The sequence below is a fragment of the Pristis pectinata genome, chromosome 10 (assembly GCF_009764475.1).
Source record: "Pristis pectinata isolate sPriPec2 chromosome 10, sPriPec2.1.pri, whole genome shotgun sequence".
Taxonomy (NCBI): Eukaryota; Metazoa; Chordata; class Chondrichthyes; order Rhinopristiformes; family Pristidae; genus Pristis; species Pristis pectinata.
Genome location: NC_067414.1, coordinates 46,581,958 through 46,597,710, shown reverse-complemented (window position 1 = coordinate 46,597,710; position 15,753 = coordinate 46,581,958). Strand labels below are relative to the sequence as shown.

Here is a 15,753-nt window from a genome sequence, read left to right as displayed (position 1 = left end):
AACAGGTCATCGGCGTAGAGAGATATCTTATGAATCATCTGTCCGCGAGTAATGCCACATACATTTGAAGAGTCCCGAAGTGCAATAGCCAAGGGTTCTAAAGCAATATCAAATAATTAAGGGCTTAACGGGCAACCTTATCTAGTACCTCGAAAAAGCCTAAACAAAGGAGATCTTTGATTATTAGTAAGTATTGAAGCCATAGGTGTATAATAAATCATTTTAATTGCAGATATAAATTTAGGGCTAAAATTAAATTTTTGAAGTGTAGTGAATAGATATTCCCATTCGACTCTGTCAAATGCCATTTCAGCATCTAGTGAAACAACACATTCTGGAATTTGGGATGAAGGGGTATATATAATATTCATTAATCTCCTGACATTAAAATGTAAATAACGATTCTAAATAAATCCTGTCTGGTCTTCAGAGATAATTTGTGGGAGAACCTTTTCCAGTCTAAAGGCCAATATTTCGGAAAATAATTTTGAATCTACATTTAATAAAGAAATAGGTCTATAAGATGCACAATCAGTGGGATCTTCATTCTTTCTAAGAATTAAAGAAATAGTTGCTTCATAGAAAGATTGTGGTAGTTTACCCACTGATAGGGCATCTTTAAAAATTTTGGCTAACCAGGGAACAAGAATATCAGAAAAGGATTTAAAAAATTCAGCTGTATATCTGTCAGGGCCGGGTGCTTTACCCGAGTTCATTGAAAATATTACTTTCTTTATTTCTTCCTCCGAAATGGGAACATCTAATGTAGAACATTCATTTAAAGATAGTTAGGGAATCTTCAGATCTCTTAAAAATTCATACATTGATGTAGGATCCTCAGGGGATTCTGATTGGTATAAAGAAGAATAAAATTCTTGAAAGGATTTGTTGATTTGACCAGGATCTATCGTGTAGGTACCATCTAGTTTACGAATATTATTAATCTGACTTTTAGATAAAGTAGCTTTCAATTGGTTGGCCAATAATTTACCGGATTTGTCACCATGTATATAAAATTGACTTTTGTTTTTAAGTAGTAGATTTTCAATTGAAGGTGTTAATAATAAACTATGTTGTAATTGGAGTTCTGTTCTTTTTTTAAAATGCTCCAGATTTGGAGTATCAGAATATTTTTTATCGAGTTCTTTAATCTTGTCAACCAATATACGTATTTCATTATTAGTTTGTTCTTTCAAACCAGCGGAATATGAAATAATTTGACCACGGATATATGCTTTAAAAGTATCCCATATTATCCCACTGGATTAGAGTGCTGATCAGCCTATCACACTCCGTAAACTTGAACTCATCCAAAACTCTTTGGCCCACATCATACCTTGCCACAGGTGCTGTTCTCCTATCACGTTTGTGCTTACTGACATAAATTGGGTCCCGATCTCGCAGTTCCTCAACTTTGAGATCCTCGTCCTTGATCACAAATTCCTCCATGGCGTCATCTCTCCCTATCCCTGAAATAACTTTAACTAGCTGCCAGTGGTTAAAATAGGGGATTGTTCTGCTGAATGGTCATCACTTAAGTTCTTGTATTTCTAATTCTCTCCACAGATGCTGCCTGACCTAAGTATTTCCAGCACTTGTCTTTGTTCTCATTTTAATTACTTTATCTTAGGCAGCTGTGCTTTCAACTGACTTGGCCCAAAACATTGGAATTCCTTAACTAAAGCTCTCATGCCTTGGCACCACTCTTTAAGAAGCTCCTTAAAACATATATTTGACAATGTCATACAATTTATTTCATAATTTTCCTGTAAAGCACCTCAGTGTAAATTAAGTTCTGGTTGTTTTTGTTTTCCGATGTGCATGGTACAGCTCTGCAGATCATTTGACCATCATCATTCCAGAAACTAGTGTGTTTTATTAAGTTTGACAAGGCGTCTTAGAAGTCTCATGACATGGTTTACTCATAATTATCAGTTCTGTGTGCAGAATTGTAGAACCTTGTCTCTAATACTTCTCTACATAGGGTTTGTGAACTGTAAGTCGATCAAAATGAGTGCTGGAAGAATAGAACAATTTTTCTTTAGGTATTTACTGAATCCTGTAATAACAAGTGTAGTCCATAACTGTGCCAAGAATGAAACTTCATGTTTCCAGTGGAAAAGTAAATCTTACCTCAGCTTCAGAAGAATAGTGCAGATTACAATCTGGTGTTTTTCTCTGTCATCCTATTAGTATCTGCAGTCTTATGTACTTGACTTTCATTCACTCATGAATAATGACAGCTTCCAAAACTATTTTGCATGGAACGGTTAGTTTAATCTCATCAATCCATTCTATTTCAACATCCATGTTCCAGTATCTTATACATTTTACAAAATATTGGATGATATTGTAACAGCAGTAGGAACTTTTTTTTGGCTTTGCCTCAGTATTAAGACAAAGCAAAAATTAATTTCAACTTTGAATGGTCATTGACCCAATGAAAGTTTTCATGTGGTTCATTGTTCTACCCTGATCACATTTTGGCATAATTAGTGAGCAGAATTCAGTTATTATCCTAGATTTTCCTCTTTTACCAAGTAAATTGCTGAAATAAACTTGACACCAGCATCAAATTTGTTGTAGTGAATGAATTATAGTGACCAGAGGAGGTACAGATTGTTGAGACTATTGAAAAGGGATTACTATTTTATGTATCAATATGCAGCGGTTTTCTTAATCAAATAGTAAACTAAAGGGCCTGTCTGTGGATTTTACCTCATTAGTAGATTATGGAAGTCTTGCTACAATTTTCACAGAGCTTTGGTGAGAAAGCATTTGGAATACCAAGTACAATTTTGGCCTCTTTATTTAGTCAAGTTTGCTGAGTAAGTTTAGTAAAAAGCTTGGATACACAAGAGACTGCAGTTGTTGGAATTTGGAACGAAAAGCAAACTGCTGGAGGAACCCGGTGGGTCAGGCAGCATCTGTGGAGGCAAAGGGATAGTTGACATTTCAGGTCGAGACCCTGCATCAGAACTGAGAGTTCCACCATCAGCATTCCCAACTCCCCCTCCCACCCACGCCACCCAAGTTCATTCCTATCCCCAACTGTTCCATCTGCCCATATCTGGTTCCACATCACCTTCCAGCATCTGCAGCCTCTTGTGTTGCCACTTGTCACCTTCCAGCCTCTGTCCTTACTTCATCCTTGTCTTCCCACACCTGGCCATTTTTTTTCTCTCCTTACCTGTTTCTACCTATCACCCACCAGCCAGTGTCTCCCAACTCCACCCACTCCCTCAACCCACCTGGCTCCATTTGTCCATCATCCATCCCCTCCCCCCCCACAACTGGTTCCATCTATCACCTACCAGCCCCTGCCTCACCCCTCCCTCTCACCTCTTCATACTAGCTATCTCCCCTCTACACTCTCAGTCCTGATGCTTGGTCTCAACCCGAAACATCAATTATCCCTTTGCTTCCACACATGCTGCTTGACCTACTGTATTCCTCCAGCAGTTTGTTTTTTTTGGCTTAATAAAAGCCAACTGACTCTTGTTTATTAGTCCATTTAGTCCATACTTTCCCAAATACCAAATAATTTTGTCCTGGATTCTTGCTTCTAATTGTTTCCCACCTCAGTTACTAAGCTAATTGGCTTGTAGTTGCCAGGTTTATCACTCTCTCTGCTTTTAAACAGGATTTTTTAATATCTGCAGTCCTGCTCTCTAGCAACACATCTGGAAAGAGGATTGGAAAATCATGGCCACAGCCATCACGATATCCACCCTTGTTTCTCTCAGTTACATAGTTTGAATTCCATCCAGGATGGCTGATTTTTCTACTTTGAAGATTGCCAATCATTTATCCAATCTAATAACATACTGCCTCTTCCCTTACTGCTATATTCACGGCATCCTCTTCTCTCAAAAAGACAGGCACATAATATTGTTATATATGCTGTGAGCTTCAGTAATTGTGGAGAAAGTTAATAAAATTCTTGGTCTTCATTTTAATTTTGGGGCATGCTGTTTGGCCAAGCCTTATTAATGTGGTTTTAGTCAATTCCCTACCTAGTAGGGTCAGGAAACAAAGGTAAGAAGAGGCCACCGACCTAAGTTAAAATCCTCCTTTTGAAATCATCTTCATCTTGGTGTCCTTTGAGAACCACTGGCTATATTTTTTTGCTGGTCAGCTGAGCTCTATGGAGTTATTTTGCTTTATATTTATGTTTTTAATTATTTTTTTAGCACTTTAAATTGTTTTTAATTAAATACATGAGGTTTTTTTCTCATTTAATCAAGATTTGGGACTATTTGAGCTGTTTTTAAATGTTTCTGATTACCCAATTGGGCGTGGCTGTTTCACTTCATGGGAGAACTCTTAGATAATAGAGGATCAATTCAGTCAGCTTTTAGTATCTGGATCATGTTAGTGTAGGTGGGGAGGCGCCACATATAGCAAGTCAGAAGCAGTATTTTTTGGCCTAATATAGGCTCGTACATCATTGAAAGAGATCATTCAGTCTATTGTGTCTGCATCTAATCATTGAAAGAACTGTGCAATTGGTCCCACCCATTTGCCCTTTATGCTCATAGCCTTGCAAATTTTTCTTCCCTTATGAAATTTTAATTCTCTCAAGTAATATTTTCCAGATTTCAACAACTAATTTTGTATAAAGTGGCATGTAATGGAAGTACAGTATCTTATGGGCATAGTATTATTTGATATTTCATTTATCCAATATCTCTACTTTCTTAATCCATTGGTGTTTGGCTTTTGAAATGATATCACAGTTTACTGGATATGAATTACTTTCATCTCATTATTAAACTTAATATATCTTGTTTTCATAGCAACTGATACTGGTGTCAAGCATCTCAGTCTTTCTCCTATTCAGCAGCTTGGAATAAAGATGGTTGTCAGGTATTTTGCACTTATTATATATCTATAAGCAGATGTTAAACTTTTTTTTAATGCACCAGGACCTAAAATTAAACAGAAAGGTATTCAGGATTCTTAATTGTGAATTTGGGCAAATGCTAATAACTTGAATTTCTTTTGGGTTTGTTGATGTAATTTGCTTTTCTTTACATTAGGTGGCACTAATGCTGTGACAGCATCAAATATTTACTTCAAATGTGATAATGTTAAAAACTATTTTAACTAACTTTTCTGCATTGTGCCATTCACCTTTCTGTTTGTTAATTTGAACCAATGACTAGATCAAAAGTGTTTCTGTAGTGCTTCAACCCTACAGATGATTAGTTGCATAGAAAAATAATACTATCATCTATTAAATATATATGTCTAGAGAATACTCTTGTAACTGACTATGTTTAAATATTTCTCTCTTGCAGATATGGCAGATTCCTTGGGGTACTAAAGACTGATTCTGATAAGGAACTTGCAGTTCTGCTGATGCACTGTGATAGATTTTTGAAACAACAGCAGGTTGCCACAAGCTCTTCACTTTGTATCCTTGTTTGTGGTTTGATACTTCGTGATTTGAATACTTAATCCTTATTCAAGACCATATACTTGTGTTTGTTATTGCAACTTACACATGGAGTACATTTGATTTATGTGGATTTCCAAGACACTTTCTCCATGTTTTCAATTCCCCCAGTACTATTTGTTTTTTCCCCATTACTATTAATTTCTAATTGATAATATAACCAATCTGTGTTTTTTTTTGGGGGGGTGGGGCGAGATTGAAACAGGAGAGATAGGATGCACAGAGGAATGATAAGTAAGCATTTAATTAATTTTTTCATTCAGGTTATATTGTACTATGCACTAAGTGAAATTCTGTCATCGACAATGTACTACAGATCTAAGCCAATCGGTGTCATAAAATGACTTTTCTTTATGTTGCACCCTGTTCTTTATGAGGTGGTAAGTTCATAATTCATCATTTACTGTTAAACAAAAAATTGAATTATAACATTATGATTTGTGGTGAGGCCCTGAACTACGGTTTAGATTTTGGATGTCATTCTCAAAGCTATTCTGTTGTAGTTTGTGGCATACGTAGTGGTAAATCATAAAACTGCAAGCTTGAGAAATCTGGAATTGGAAATATTTAACAGAAATAATTAGTATTCCAGGTGGAGATCTCTCAAAAGAATTTCAGTTCTGACAGATTTCCACTACAAAGGCAACTTTCCAGTTTATGTTTTGTGAAGGCTGAAGGAGTTGCCTATTTATTTCTAGAATTCTCTAGTTTTGTTTATAACTCCCATAGTAGTAGGGGACTGGCATGAGAAGTACCTCAACAGTCTACCACTGTAGAACTATGAATTTTCTTAATTTTAGATAACCGCATGTTCACTTATTCTTTATTTTAATGTCTTACAATCTATCACAAAGGCAGATTAAAAGACTATGTAGAGCTTATTGCATCTCATGAAGTATATCTTATCTACATCAACTCTATCCAGTTACTTCATAATCTTAAAATCCTTGTCAGGTCAACTCCCAGCTTTCTCTTTGGAGAAAACAACCCCAATCTGTTCAATGTGTCATGATAGATCTAGACTCTGTTCTTGTACTATCATAGAGTCATAGAGCAATACCCCACGGGTACAGACTCTTCAGCCCAATGAGTCCATGCCAACCATGGTGCCCACCCAGCTAGTCCCAATTTTCTGCATTTGGCCCATATCCCTCTAAGACCCACCCCTCCATGTACCTATCCAAGTGCTTGCCTCAACCACTTCCTCTGGCAGCTCGTTCCATATACTCACCACCTTCTGCATGAAATAGTTGCCCCTCAGGTCCCTTTTAAATCTGTCCCTTCTCACCCTGAATCTATGCCCCCTAGTTTTGGACTCCCTTACCCTGGGTCAAAGACTGTTACTGTCCACCTTATCTATGCCTCTCATAATCTATAAGGTCGCCAATTCTGAATCCACCTCACTAGCTCTCCTTGGATTCCGTGGGATCTAACTTTCCAGACCAGCCTACCATGCGGGACCTTGTCGAAGGTCTTGCTGAAGTCCAAATTGACAACATCCACTGCCCTACCCTCATCTACCTTTTTGGTTACCTCTTCAAAAAAAAAAGTTTGTCAAGCATGACTTTACACACACAAAGCCATGCTGACTCCCTCTGATCAGACTCTATTCAAATGCTGGTAGATCCTGCCCCTCAGGATTCCCTCCAGTAACTCCCCCACTGCTGATTTCAGGCTCACCGGCCTGTCGTTCCCTGGCTCGTCCTTGCTACCCTTCTTAAACAACTGAACAACATTAGCCACCTTCCAGTCTTTGGGAACTTCGCCAGTGGCTAACGAATAAATATTTATTGACAGAAATTGGCACAGTTTTCAATATGGATGAAGCAAATTTTTAAGCTGAAAATTACTTTTCAGTTATATTCCTTGAGAAATTAACTCCAATACTTTTTTAATGCCTATTACCCTGCTTCACTACATTTGGTGATATGTGTATCTACACCCTAAAACCCATATGCTTCTTTATCCCACATAGACTACTTGAAGGATTATGTGGCCACCTGATTTCGACATATCAATTTATAACCATACTCTTATCCATATTTCCCAACTATGAGCCCCTTTTGAAAGTTTATTGATGTATTTTAATGTTGTCATTCTTTGAATTAATTGTGACCCTAATTTAGCATATCCATAAATTTTAAGGTTGTATTTTTGATTCCCAAGTCTAAGTTATCCATGTATCATAAATGGTAAGTGCAGTGGACCCAGACAGTGAAACGTGTGGAGAACTCATTGTTTGCTAATATGTGTAATTATTCTATCTTTATTCCAATATATAGCCATTTATTCCCATTTTTGGCATATTGGAAATATGTGCCCCATGGAACTCTTGAGGACAGATGGGATCTTTTGGCTTAAAACATGGAAAGATAAGGATGGATGAACTTTATTTGACATTAGAGTCATAGAGTTATACAGCAAGGGACGGGCCCTTTGGCCCAGTTCATCCATGCTGACCAAGGTCCCTGTTCCATTTTCCTGCATTTAGAACATAGAACACTACAGCACAGTGCAGGCCCTTCTGCCTACAATGTTATGCTGGCATTTTATCCTGCTCTAAGATCCATCTAACCCTTCCCTCCCACATAGCCCCCTATTTTTCTATCATTCATGTGTCTATCTAAGAGTTTCTTAAATGCCCCTGGTGTATCTACCCCCACAACCTCTGCCGGCAGTGCATTCCATGCACCCACTACTCTCTGTGTAAAAAAAAAACTTAATCCTGCCCTCCCCCTTATACCTTCCGCCAATCACCTTAAAATTATGTCCCCTTGTGTTAGCCATTATTGCACTGGGAAAAAGTCTCTGACTGTCCACTTGATCTATGCCTCTTATCATCTTGTACACCTCTATGAAGTCACCTCTCATCCTCCTCCTCTCCAAAGAGAAAAGCCCCAGCTCGCTCAACCTATCCTCATGAGACATGCTCTCCAATCCAAGCAACACTCTGGTAAGTCTCCTCTGCACCCTCGCTAAAGCTTCCACATCCTTTTTATAATGAGGCGACCAGAACTGAACACAATAATCCAAGTGTGGTCTGACCAGAGTTCTATAGAGCTGCAACATCACCTCGTGGCTCTTGAACTCAATACCCTGACTAATGAAGACCAACACTCCATACACCTTCTTAACAACCCTATCGACCTGCGGGGCAACCTTGAGGGATCTATGGACTTGGACCCCAAGATCCCTCTGTTCCTCCACACTGCTAAGATTCCTGCCATTAATCTTGTATTCTGCCTTCAAATTCGATCTCCCAAAGTGTATCACTTCACACTTATCCAGGTTGAACTCCATCTGCCACCTCTCAGCCCAGCTCTGCCCATTTCACCCTGAACCTTTCCTATCTGTGAACCTATCCAAATGTTATAATTGTAGCTGCCCCTACCACCTCCTCTGGCAGCTTGGTCCAGATACCCACCACCCTCTGTGGAAAACTTGCCCCTCAGATCCCCTTTAAATCTTTACCCTCTCACCTTAAACCTATGCCATCTAGTTTTAGACCCCTTTACCCTTAGGGAAAAAGATTGTGATCATCCACCTTATCTATACCCCTCATGATTTTATAAAGCTCTATAAGGTCACCGCTCAGCCTCCTTCACTCCAGGAAAGTGGTCTTTCCTTATAATTCACCCTCTCCAGTCCCGGTATCCTTTTGCATCTTTTCTGGACAACAACCAGAATGGTGCACAATATTCCAGTTGCAGTCTCATCAACATCTTGTCCAGCTGTAATATGACTTCAGAACTCTTGTACTCAATGCTCAATCTGATGAAGCCAAGCATGCCATACACCTTCACCACTTTGTCTACCCATGTTGCCACTTTCAGGGAACTATGTAATTGAACCTCTCAACCTCTGTAGGTTTAACTTCCCAACATGCATCACTTCGTACTTGTCTGAGTTAAATTGTTTTCCAGTTGATCTATATGCTATGGTGTCATCCGCAAACCTACTGATCATGCCACCTACGTTCCCATCCAAATCATTAATATATTGCTTGAAAATAATGAAGATCTGACATCAGGATCCTTTAAAGTTTGCATAATTTCCTCTGCTTCATCTTCTCAGAACTACCATCCTACTGAAGTCACTTGAGAACAAAGTAAAGAAATGACAGAAGCAAAAATTGTTGATCAAATCACAATCATTTGTAACTTATAGCTGCAAAAATAAGTTCCTCATTATTACACTTTGCCTTAAACAGAAAAATAATGGAAATCCAGAATCATTGTTCAAACTAATGAACATGATTCACACAAGATTTGCTTGTTATAAAATATCTTGGGTCATAGGTTATTCATCCAAAATTCACATTCTTCTACTGTGCAAAATGTTAACAATACATTTATGAATCTAATTTTATAAGAAAATCCTTGAGATATTGGATATGATTCCAAATTTATTTCATTTTGCATACCTTTTGAACTTGGTCCCAAGTCATAACTTCAAATTCCAGATCACAATAAAAATGCCATCACAGTCATCAGTGCTTCATTATGGAGATCATTCATAATTTAATATTTGTTTTATGTAACCTATATTGCTACTTCAGTGACCATTTCAATTGTTCACCCAAAACTGCTTCTAGCTCCCAGATGAATTTGACTATTTTCCTTGTAACTTTGAGAAATGCATACTACATCAGAATCTAACACTTGAAGTTCACAGTTACTTACTCTGACTAGCACTTCCTAATCTTTCACTATTTTTAACGAATTATCAAAATTCTCTGTATTATGTTCTTGCAGACTATGAAAGAATTATGGTCATATGTTGCTGGGGGTTATTGGTATTTGTTTATTATTGTCACTTGTACTGAGGTACAGTGAAAAACTTGTCTTACAAACCGATCTTACAGGTCAATTCATTACACAGTGCAGTTACATCAAGTTAGTACAGAGACCATTGATGTAGCACAGGTAAAAAAAACAATAACAGTACAGAGTAAAGTGTCACAGCTACAGAGAAAGTGCAGTGCAATAAGGTGCAAGGTAACAACGAGGTAGATCGTGAGGTCATAGGTCATAGTCCATCTCATTGTATAAGGGAACTGTTCAATAGTCTTATCACTGTGGGGTAGAAGCTGTCCTTAAGTCTGGTGGTACATGCCCTCAGGCTCCTGTATCTTCTACCCGATGGAAGAGGAGAAAAGAGAGAATGTCCCGGGTGGTTGGGGTCTTTGATTTTGCTGGCTGCTTCACCAAGACGAGAGTCCAAGGAGGGGAGACTGGTGTCCGTGATGCGCTGGGCTGTGTCCACAACTCTCTGCAGCTTCTTGCGATCTTGGGCAGAGCAGTTGCCATACCAAGCCATGATACATCCTGATAGGATGCTTTCTATGGTGCATCGGTAAAAGTTGGTGAGAGTCAAAGGGGACAAACCAAATTTCTTTAGCCTCCTGAGGAAGTAGAGGTGCTGATGAGCTTTCTTGGCCATGGCATCCACGTGGTTTGTCCAGGACAGGTTGTTGGTGATGTTCACTCCCAGGAACTTGAAGCTCTCAACCCTCTCGACCTCAGCATCATTGATGTAGACAGGTGTATGTACACCGCCCCCTTTCCTGGTCAACGACCAGCTCTTTTGTTGACATTGAGGGAAAGGTTATTGTCATGACACCATTCCACTAAACTCTCTATCTCCTTCCTATACTCCGATTCATCACTGTTTGACATATGGCCTACAATGGTGGTATCATCTGCAAACTTGTAGATGGAGTTAGAGCAGAATGTGGCCACACAGTCATGAGTGTATAGGGAGTAGAGTAGAGGGCTGAGGACACAGCCTTGAGGTGCACCAGTGTTGAGAATAATCGTGCCGGAGGAATTGCTGCCTATCCTCACTGATTGTTTGTTAGAAAGTCAAGGATCCAGTTACAGAGGGAGGTGTTGAGTCCTAGGTCTCGGAGTTTGGTGACAAGCTTTGAGTCATCTCAAAGCTTGTCACCAAACTTTGAGTCATCATTGGGGTGCACACAAAGAGGCAGGAAAGATTGGCTCTTGTTCTGTCTCATCATTGGAGTAATGCCCTTGGCTTCCTCTTTTGATGATGCTGTGATTAGAAGTTGACCAGAGAGAAGATCACAGATTAGTATCAAAACTTCCTATTTAATAACATTGAATGCTGGTTTTCCACCAGCCTGAAGTGCTATTACAGAGTCAAACATATGTACTGACACTCCGTGCTAATAAGTTTATACTTCAAATTGTAACTTAAGAATCATACCACTACACAAGTAAAATGATGCAAATTGAAACCAGTGCATTATTTAATCAAACATTTACTCTTATGTGCCATACCTTTTTAAGCTTCTAAATATTCATAAGATTTTTCACCTCAGCCAGACGTAAAAAAAACTTATTCAGTAGAACAACATATATTTCCTCTGCACTGAAGGGGATGTAAGATCAGGATTCAAATTTACTGATAGAAACATAACAGGAGTGCTATGCCTTAAAAATAATGATTTCTGCTGTGAGGTTTCCTTGACTGCAGTTTACAGGCTGTCTACAGGGAGGTTATGTTAGGCATGACTGGTTTGCATCTACTGCATTTTTGATCATGTCAGGGGACGGAGAGAGAACACTAAAATTTCTGCAACAATTTTCGAACCTCCTTGTTTCAGCATTTCTCTGGTTGCCTCGCCTACATCGCTCGGTATGTGTTCCAGTAGGAAAATTTAATGTTATTGCTCAAGATTTTTTCATTGCGTTCAAGGTGGCAAACTTTTGAAAAGATTTGGATAACTTTACTCCCTCTTCTGCTTTCCACAAAATGGACTTTGGCACCAGCCCAGAAAAGTGCTCAGTTCGTTTTAAGGGTTGGGCCCATTTGCATTGTGCTACATAGGGTATTGTATTGTATTGGTTCTGTTAATGGTATAGTAATCTTGAGATTTAGAATGGTCACTCTTAGCTTTGAAGTTTTGAAATAAGTTTTACAAAAATTGTCAACTTCTCTTCAGGGCAAAGATAGGCTCCCTAAAGAGATCACAGTTTCACAATTAATGTTAATCTGACCTAAGGAATTGAATTGGAGTCGTAATATAATCTGGACACATCCACTCTAATGACCTTGCTAGAGAAGAACATCTAACCTTGCCTAAATACATAAATAATGGCTGCTAGGATGAGGTAATGGAATTTGACTGGCACCATATCTCAACATTATCAGTGAGGTAACTTTCACTTTTTGTTGTGTTTCTGACCAGGAATGAGCAGGGTGTTGGATTACCCAGGAGAAACCAATGATGGGAGGTTCAAGCATATCAATCACATTTGTTTAAAGGCAGAAACATTGCTAATAGGGCTAGAAATAGCGCCATGCTTGGAAAGGCATATTAAAGCAGCTCTGTAAGGGGGCCTGAGTCAGTTGTGTACGATACTTCACTCTCCCTTGGCAACAGAGTGCTGCACATTGCTCAAGGCATTATGCATGATGGAATAGGCCATGCATACTTCAGGGCTCAAAAGTCATTGGAAGGAAATTAATTGTGCTGCAAAGCCTAAGGATGGGAGGAGTAAAGAGAGAATTGGGAGGTAGAGAGTGGATTAGTGAGGAGTTAGAGTGGATCAGTGGTTTAGAAGAAGTATTGATGGTAGAAGCAGGATTTACAGGGTAATAGAGTGGTGGTAGGTTTTGTTCAGACTGGATTGGTGAGGTAGGAAGTTGGAATTGGATACTAAGAAGTTCAGGACTAGGTTTGGCATTGGGTGCAGGGAGTTGCAGGCCAGAGTTAGCGGTGGGGGATGGTCAGAGAGAGGATTGGGCTGGGTGAGGGTAAATTAAAGAGGGGATAGAGTTGGTGATTGAGTAGACATGGATTACAGATGTCAGGTCCCTAGAGAGTTAGCCTGTCTGTGGTTGGGATTAGACAGAGAGCGATTGGACAGAGGATGGAATGGAGGTCAGGCAAAATCTGATCAGAGGTGATGATCAGGCAGTAAAGTGATTGCAGTTGGAGGTGGTTATTGAGGTGATCAAGAGTATTGAGAACATGGATAGAGAATAACTGAGTGGTATTTGGGGAGAGGGAACAGGACATTCAGAAAACCACTCAAAGTAAGGCTTATCTGGAGGACAATTGATACCTTAAACTCATGGGTGCTGATTAAGTAAACTAGGCACATTTTAGCTACTATGGGTCATTAAATACAAAGAGGATTTGCTTCTATAATGAAGGAGATTGAGTTTTTGATGAAGTTCAGCTGTGGACTGCACAAAAATGTTTTCCAACACAATAAAATTTCTTGGCAGTTGTGTTTTAAAATTACATCAGTATCATACATTTTTCAGCAGACTGCAGTTTGCATAATTAAAAGTTGGCTTCACTGGAAAAGGCAGGGACTTGGCCTGCCAATGTGACTAGTGTGACGGCTCTAAAAAAAAAATTGATGGCCGGATATGACTGAGGTAATAAATTCTGTGCTGCAATTTTTGAAATACTACATCCTGATTCTCCCTGATGAAAATGCTCAGAATTGGGATCAGCATTTTTGAGAGAAGGGAAGAAAATTGGTGAGAGAACAATAAAAAGGTATGGTATTCAATAAAATGACATGACATATATGTATGTTAATTTATACAGAAAGAAATTCTGTCCATAAGTGACTTGCCTTTATTTATGGTGTTCTGTAAGAACCATTTGTTCACAACTGTTTCTGCAGTTTTCAGTTTATCCATTAATGTGTCATTTAATGGTAGCACAGGAGGAAGCTTTTAGATTTTGGTAATCTTCCATTATTTTTGCTTACTAATTATAAAAGGTACTGACTGACTCTCGGTATTTTTTTGTCACTGCAAAATGTCTGAGCAATCATTGGAACCTCTGGATTATTGTCTGCCACAATAACATATAATTCTTCTTGATATATTTGCTTGCTTAAGAAGCACTACCACAAAGTATTATTTTCAGACAAAGAGCATAGAGGTGGCTGGCACGTGCCTAAGTTAACAGAATTGTTAGAGCTTAGAGGGAGGCCATTTGATTTTCTGTACTGTTAAGTGGAGAGCACCAATGCCTACCATACTTCATCCTGAAAAACAATGCTTTACTGCTTTCCATCCATGTTTTTTCATTGAGTTGTGGAGAGGTGCAGCACAGAAACAGGCCCTTTGGCTCAATTAACCTAACAACCCGAATATTTTTGGGATGTGGAAGAAAACTGGACCATGTGATCACAGGACAAACGTGCAAACTCCATTCAGACAGCACCACCAGAGGTCAGGATTGAACCTGGGTTACTGGAGTTGTGAAGCAGAGGTACTATTAGCTGTGCCAGTGTGCCACCTTATTATTCCATTGGCCTTAATTTTGCTAACTAGCCTTTTGTGTGAGACTTTGTCTAGCATCTACTGAAAATCTATCTTCTGCATTCCCTTCAGCAACCTGCTCTGTTATTTCATTGAAAAATCTATCTGTTAGTTGAGCAAAATGTACTTCTAACAAAAGAATAGATGAAGTAAGAATATGAGTCAGCCACATAGCCTCTTGAGCCTACTCTGCAATTGAATAACATCATGGCTGATTACAAATCATGCTGATTCTCTTTTATAAATTTAAGCTTCCCCAAATGTCAATTAATTGTTTTCCTTAATTATTCTTTCTAGAAGCATCCTCCCCCAATCAAGATAAAACAGATGGGTCTGTAGTTGTTCTTAAACCATTTTTCGAACAAGGGTGTTATATTTGCCAATTTGTAGTTCTCTGGCACCTCCCCTATAATTGGGTAGGATGGAAATATTATGGCAAGACTGCAGCAACCTCTACACCCGCTGCTCTCAGCAACATATGCATCCCATCTGGTCCAGTTTTCTTGTTGCTTTCTGGTACCTCCTCCCTAATCAATTTTCATCTTATCCATTATCTCTTCTACCTTCCCTTCTACTGAGGATTGGGCAGGATTTGTTTCCTTCGTAAAGACTGATATAGTGTACTTAATTTGAAATCCTGCTTTGCCTTCTGCCTTTATTCATAGATTGTAATCAGAACTTAAGACAAAATAACATGCTGATTGGCAACAGATGCCCAGATACTAGTACTCAGGGCAGAGCAAAAGAAAGCTAGAAATCTGAGTGGTGTGGTCAGTAAGTATTGAGGTGATCAATACTTTTGGTTGGGGTGGAACATTGCCTAGTTAAAGCCTTTTACATTTTTGATTTCAATTCTCCTCACATAAAACACAAAAAGGTGTTCATAAGAAAAGGCCAGCTATCTGACAAAGAGTTTTATTTTGAAGGTGACGAAGAAATATCCACAATGATCTTCCTTCCAGCTTCTTTTATCCTCA

The 15,753-nt window shown here is 38.8% G+C and overlaps 1 protein-coding gene across 3 annotated transcripts in view; it reads left to right on the top strand.

Moving 5' to 3' along the window:
• Nucleotides 1-15,753, top strand: part of tbc1d32 (TBC1 domain family, member 32) — a 173,442-nt gene that overhangs the window by 134,857 nt on the left and 22,832 nt on the right. For all 3 annotated transcript variants that reach the window (XM_052024592.1, XM_052024591.1, XM_052024593.1), the window contains exons 30-32: nucleotides 4,800-4,869; nucleotides 5,304-5,419; nucleotides 11,967-12,121. In XM_052024592.1, coding sequence (XP_051880552.1) covers nucleotides 4,800-4,869; nucleotides 5,304-5,419; nucleotides 11,967-12,121 — 341 coding nt within the window. The remainder of the gene's footprint in view (nucleotides 1-4,799; nucleotides 4,870-5,303; nucleotides 5,420-11,966; nucleotides 12,122-15,753) is intronic.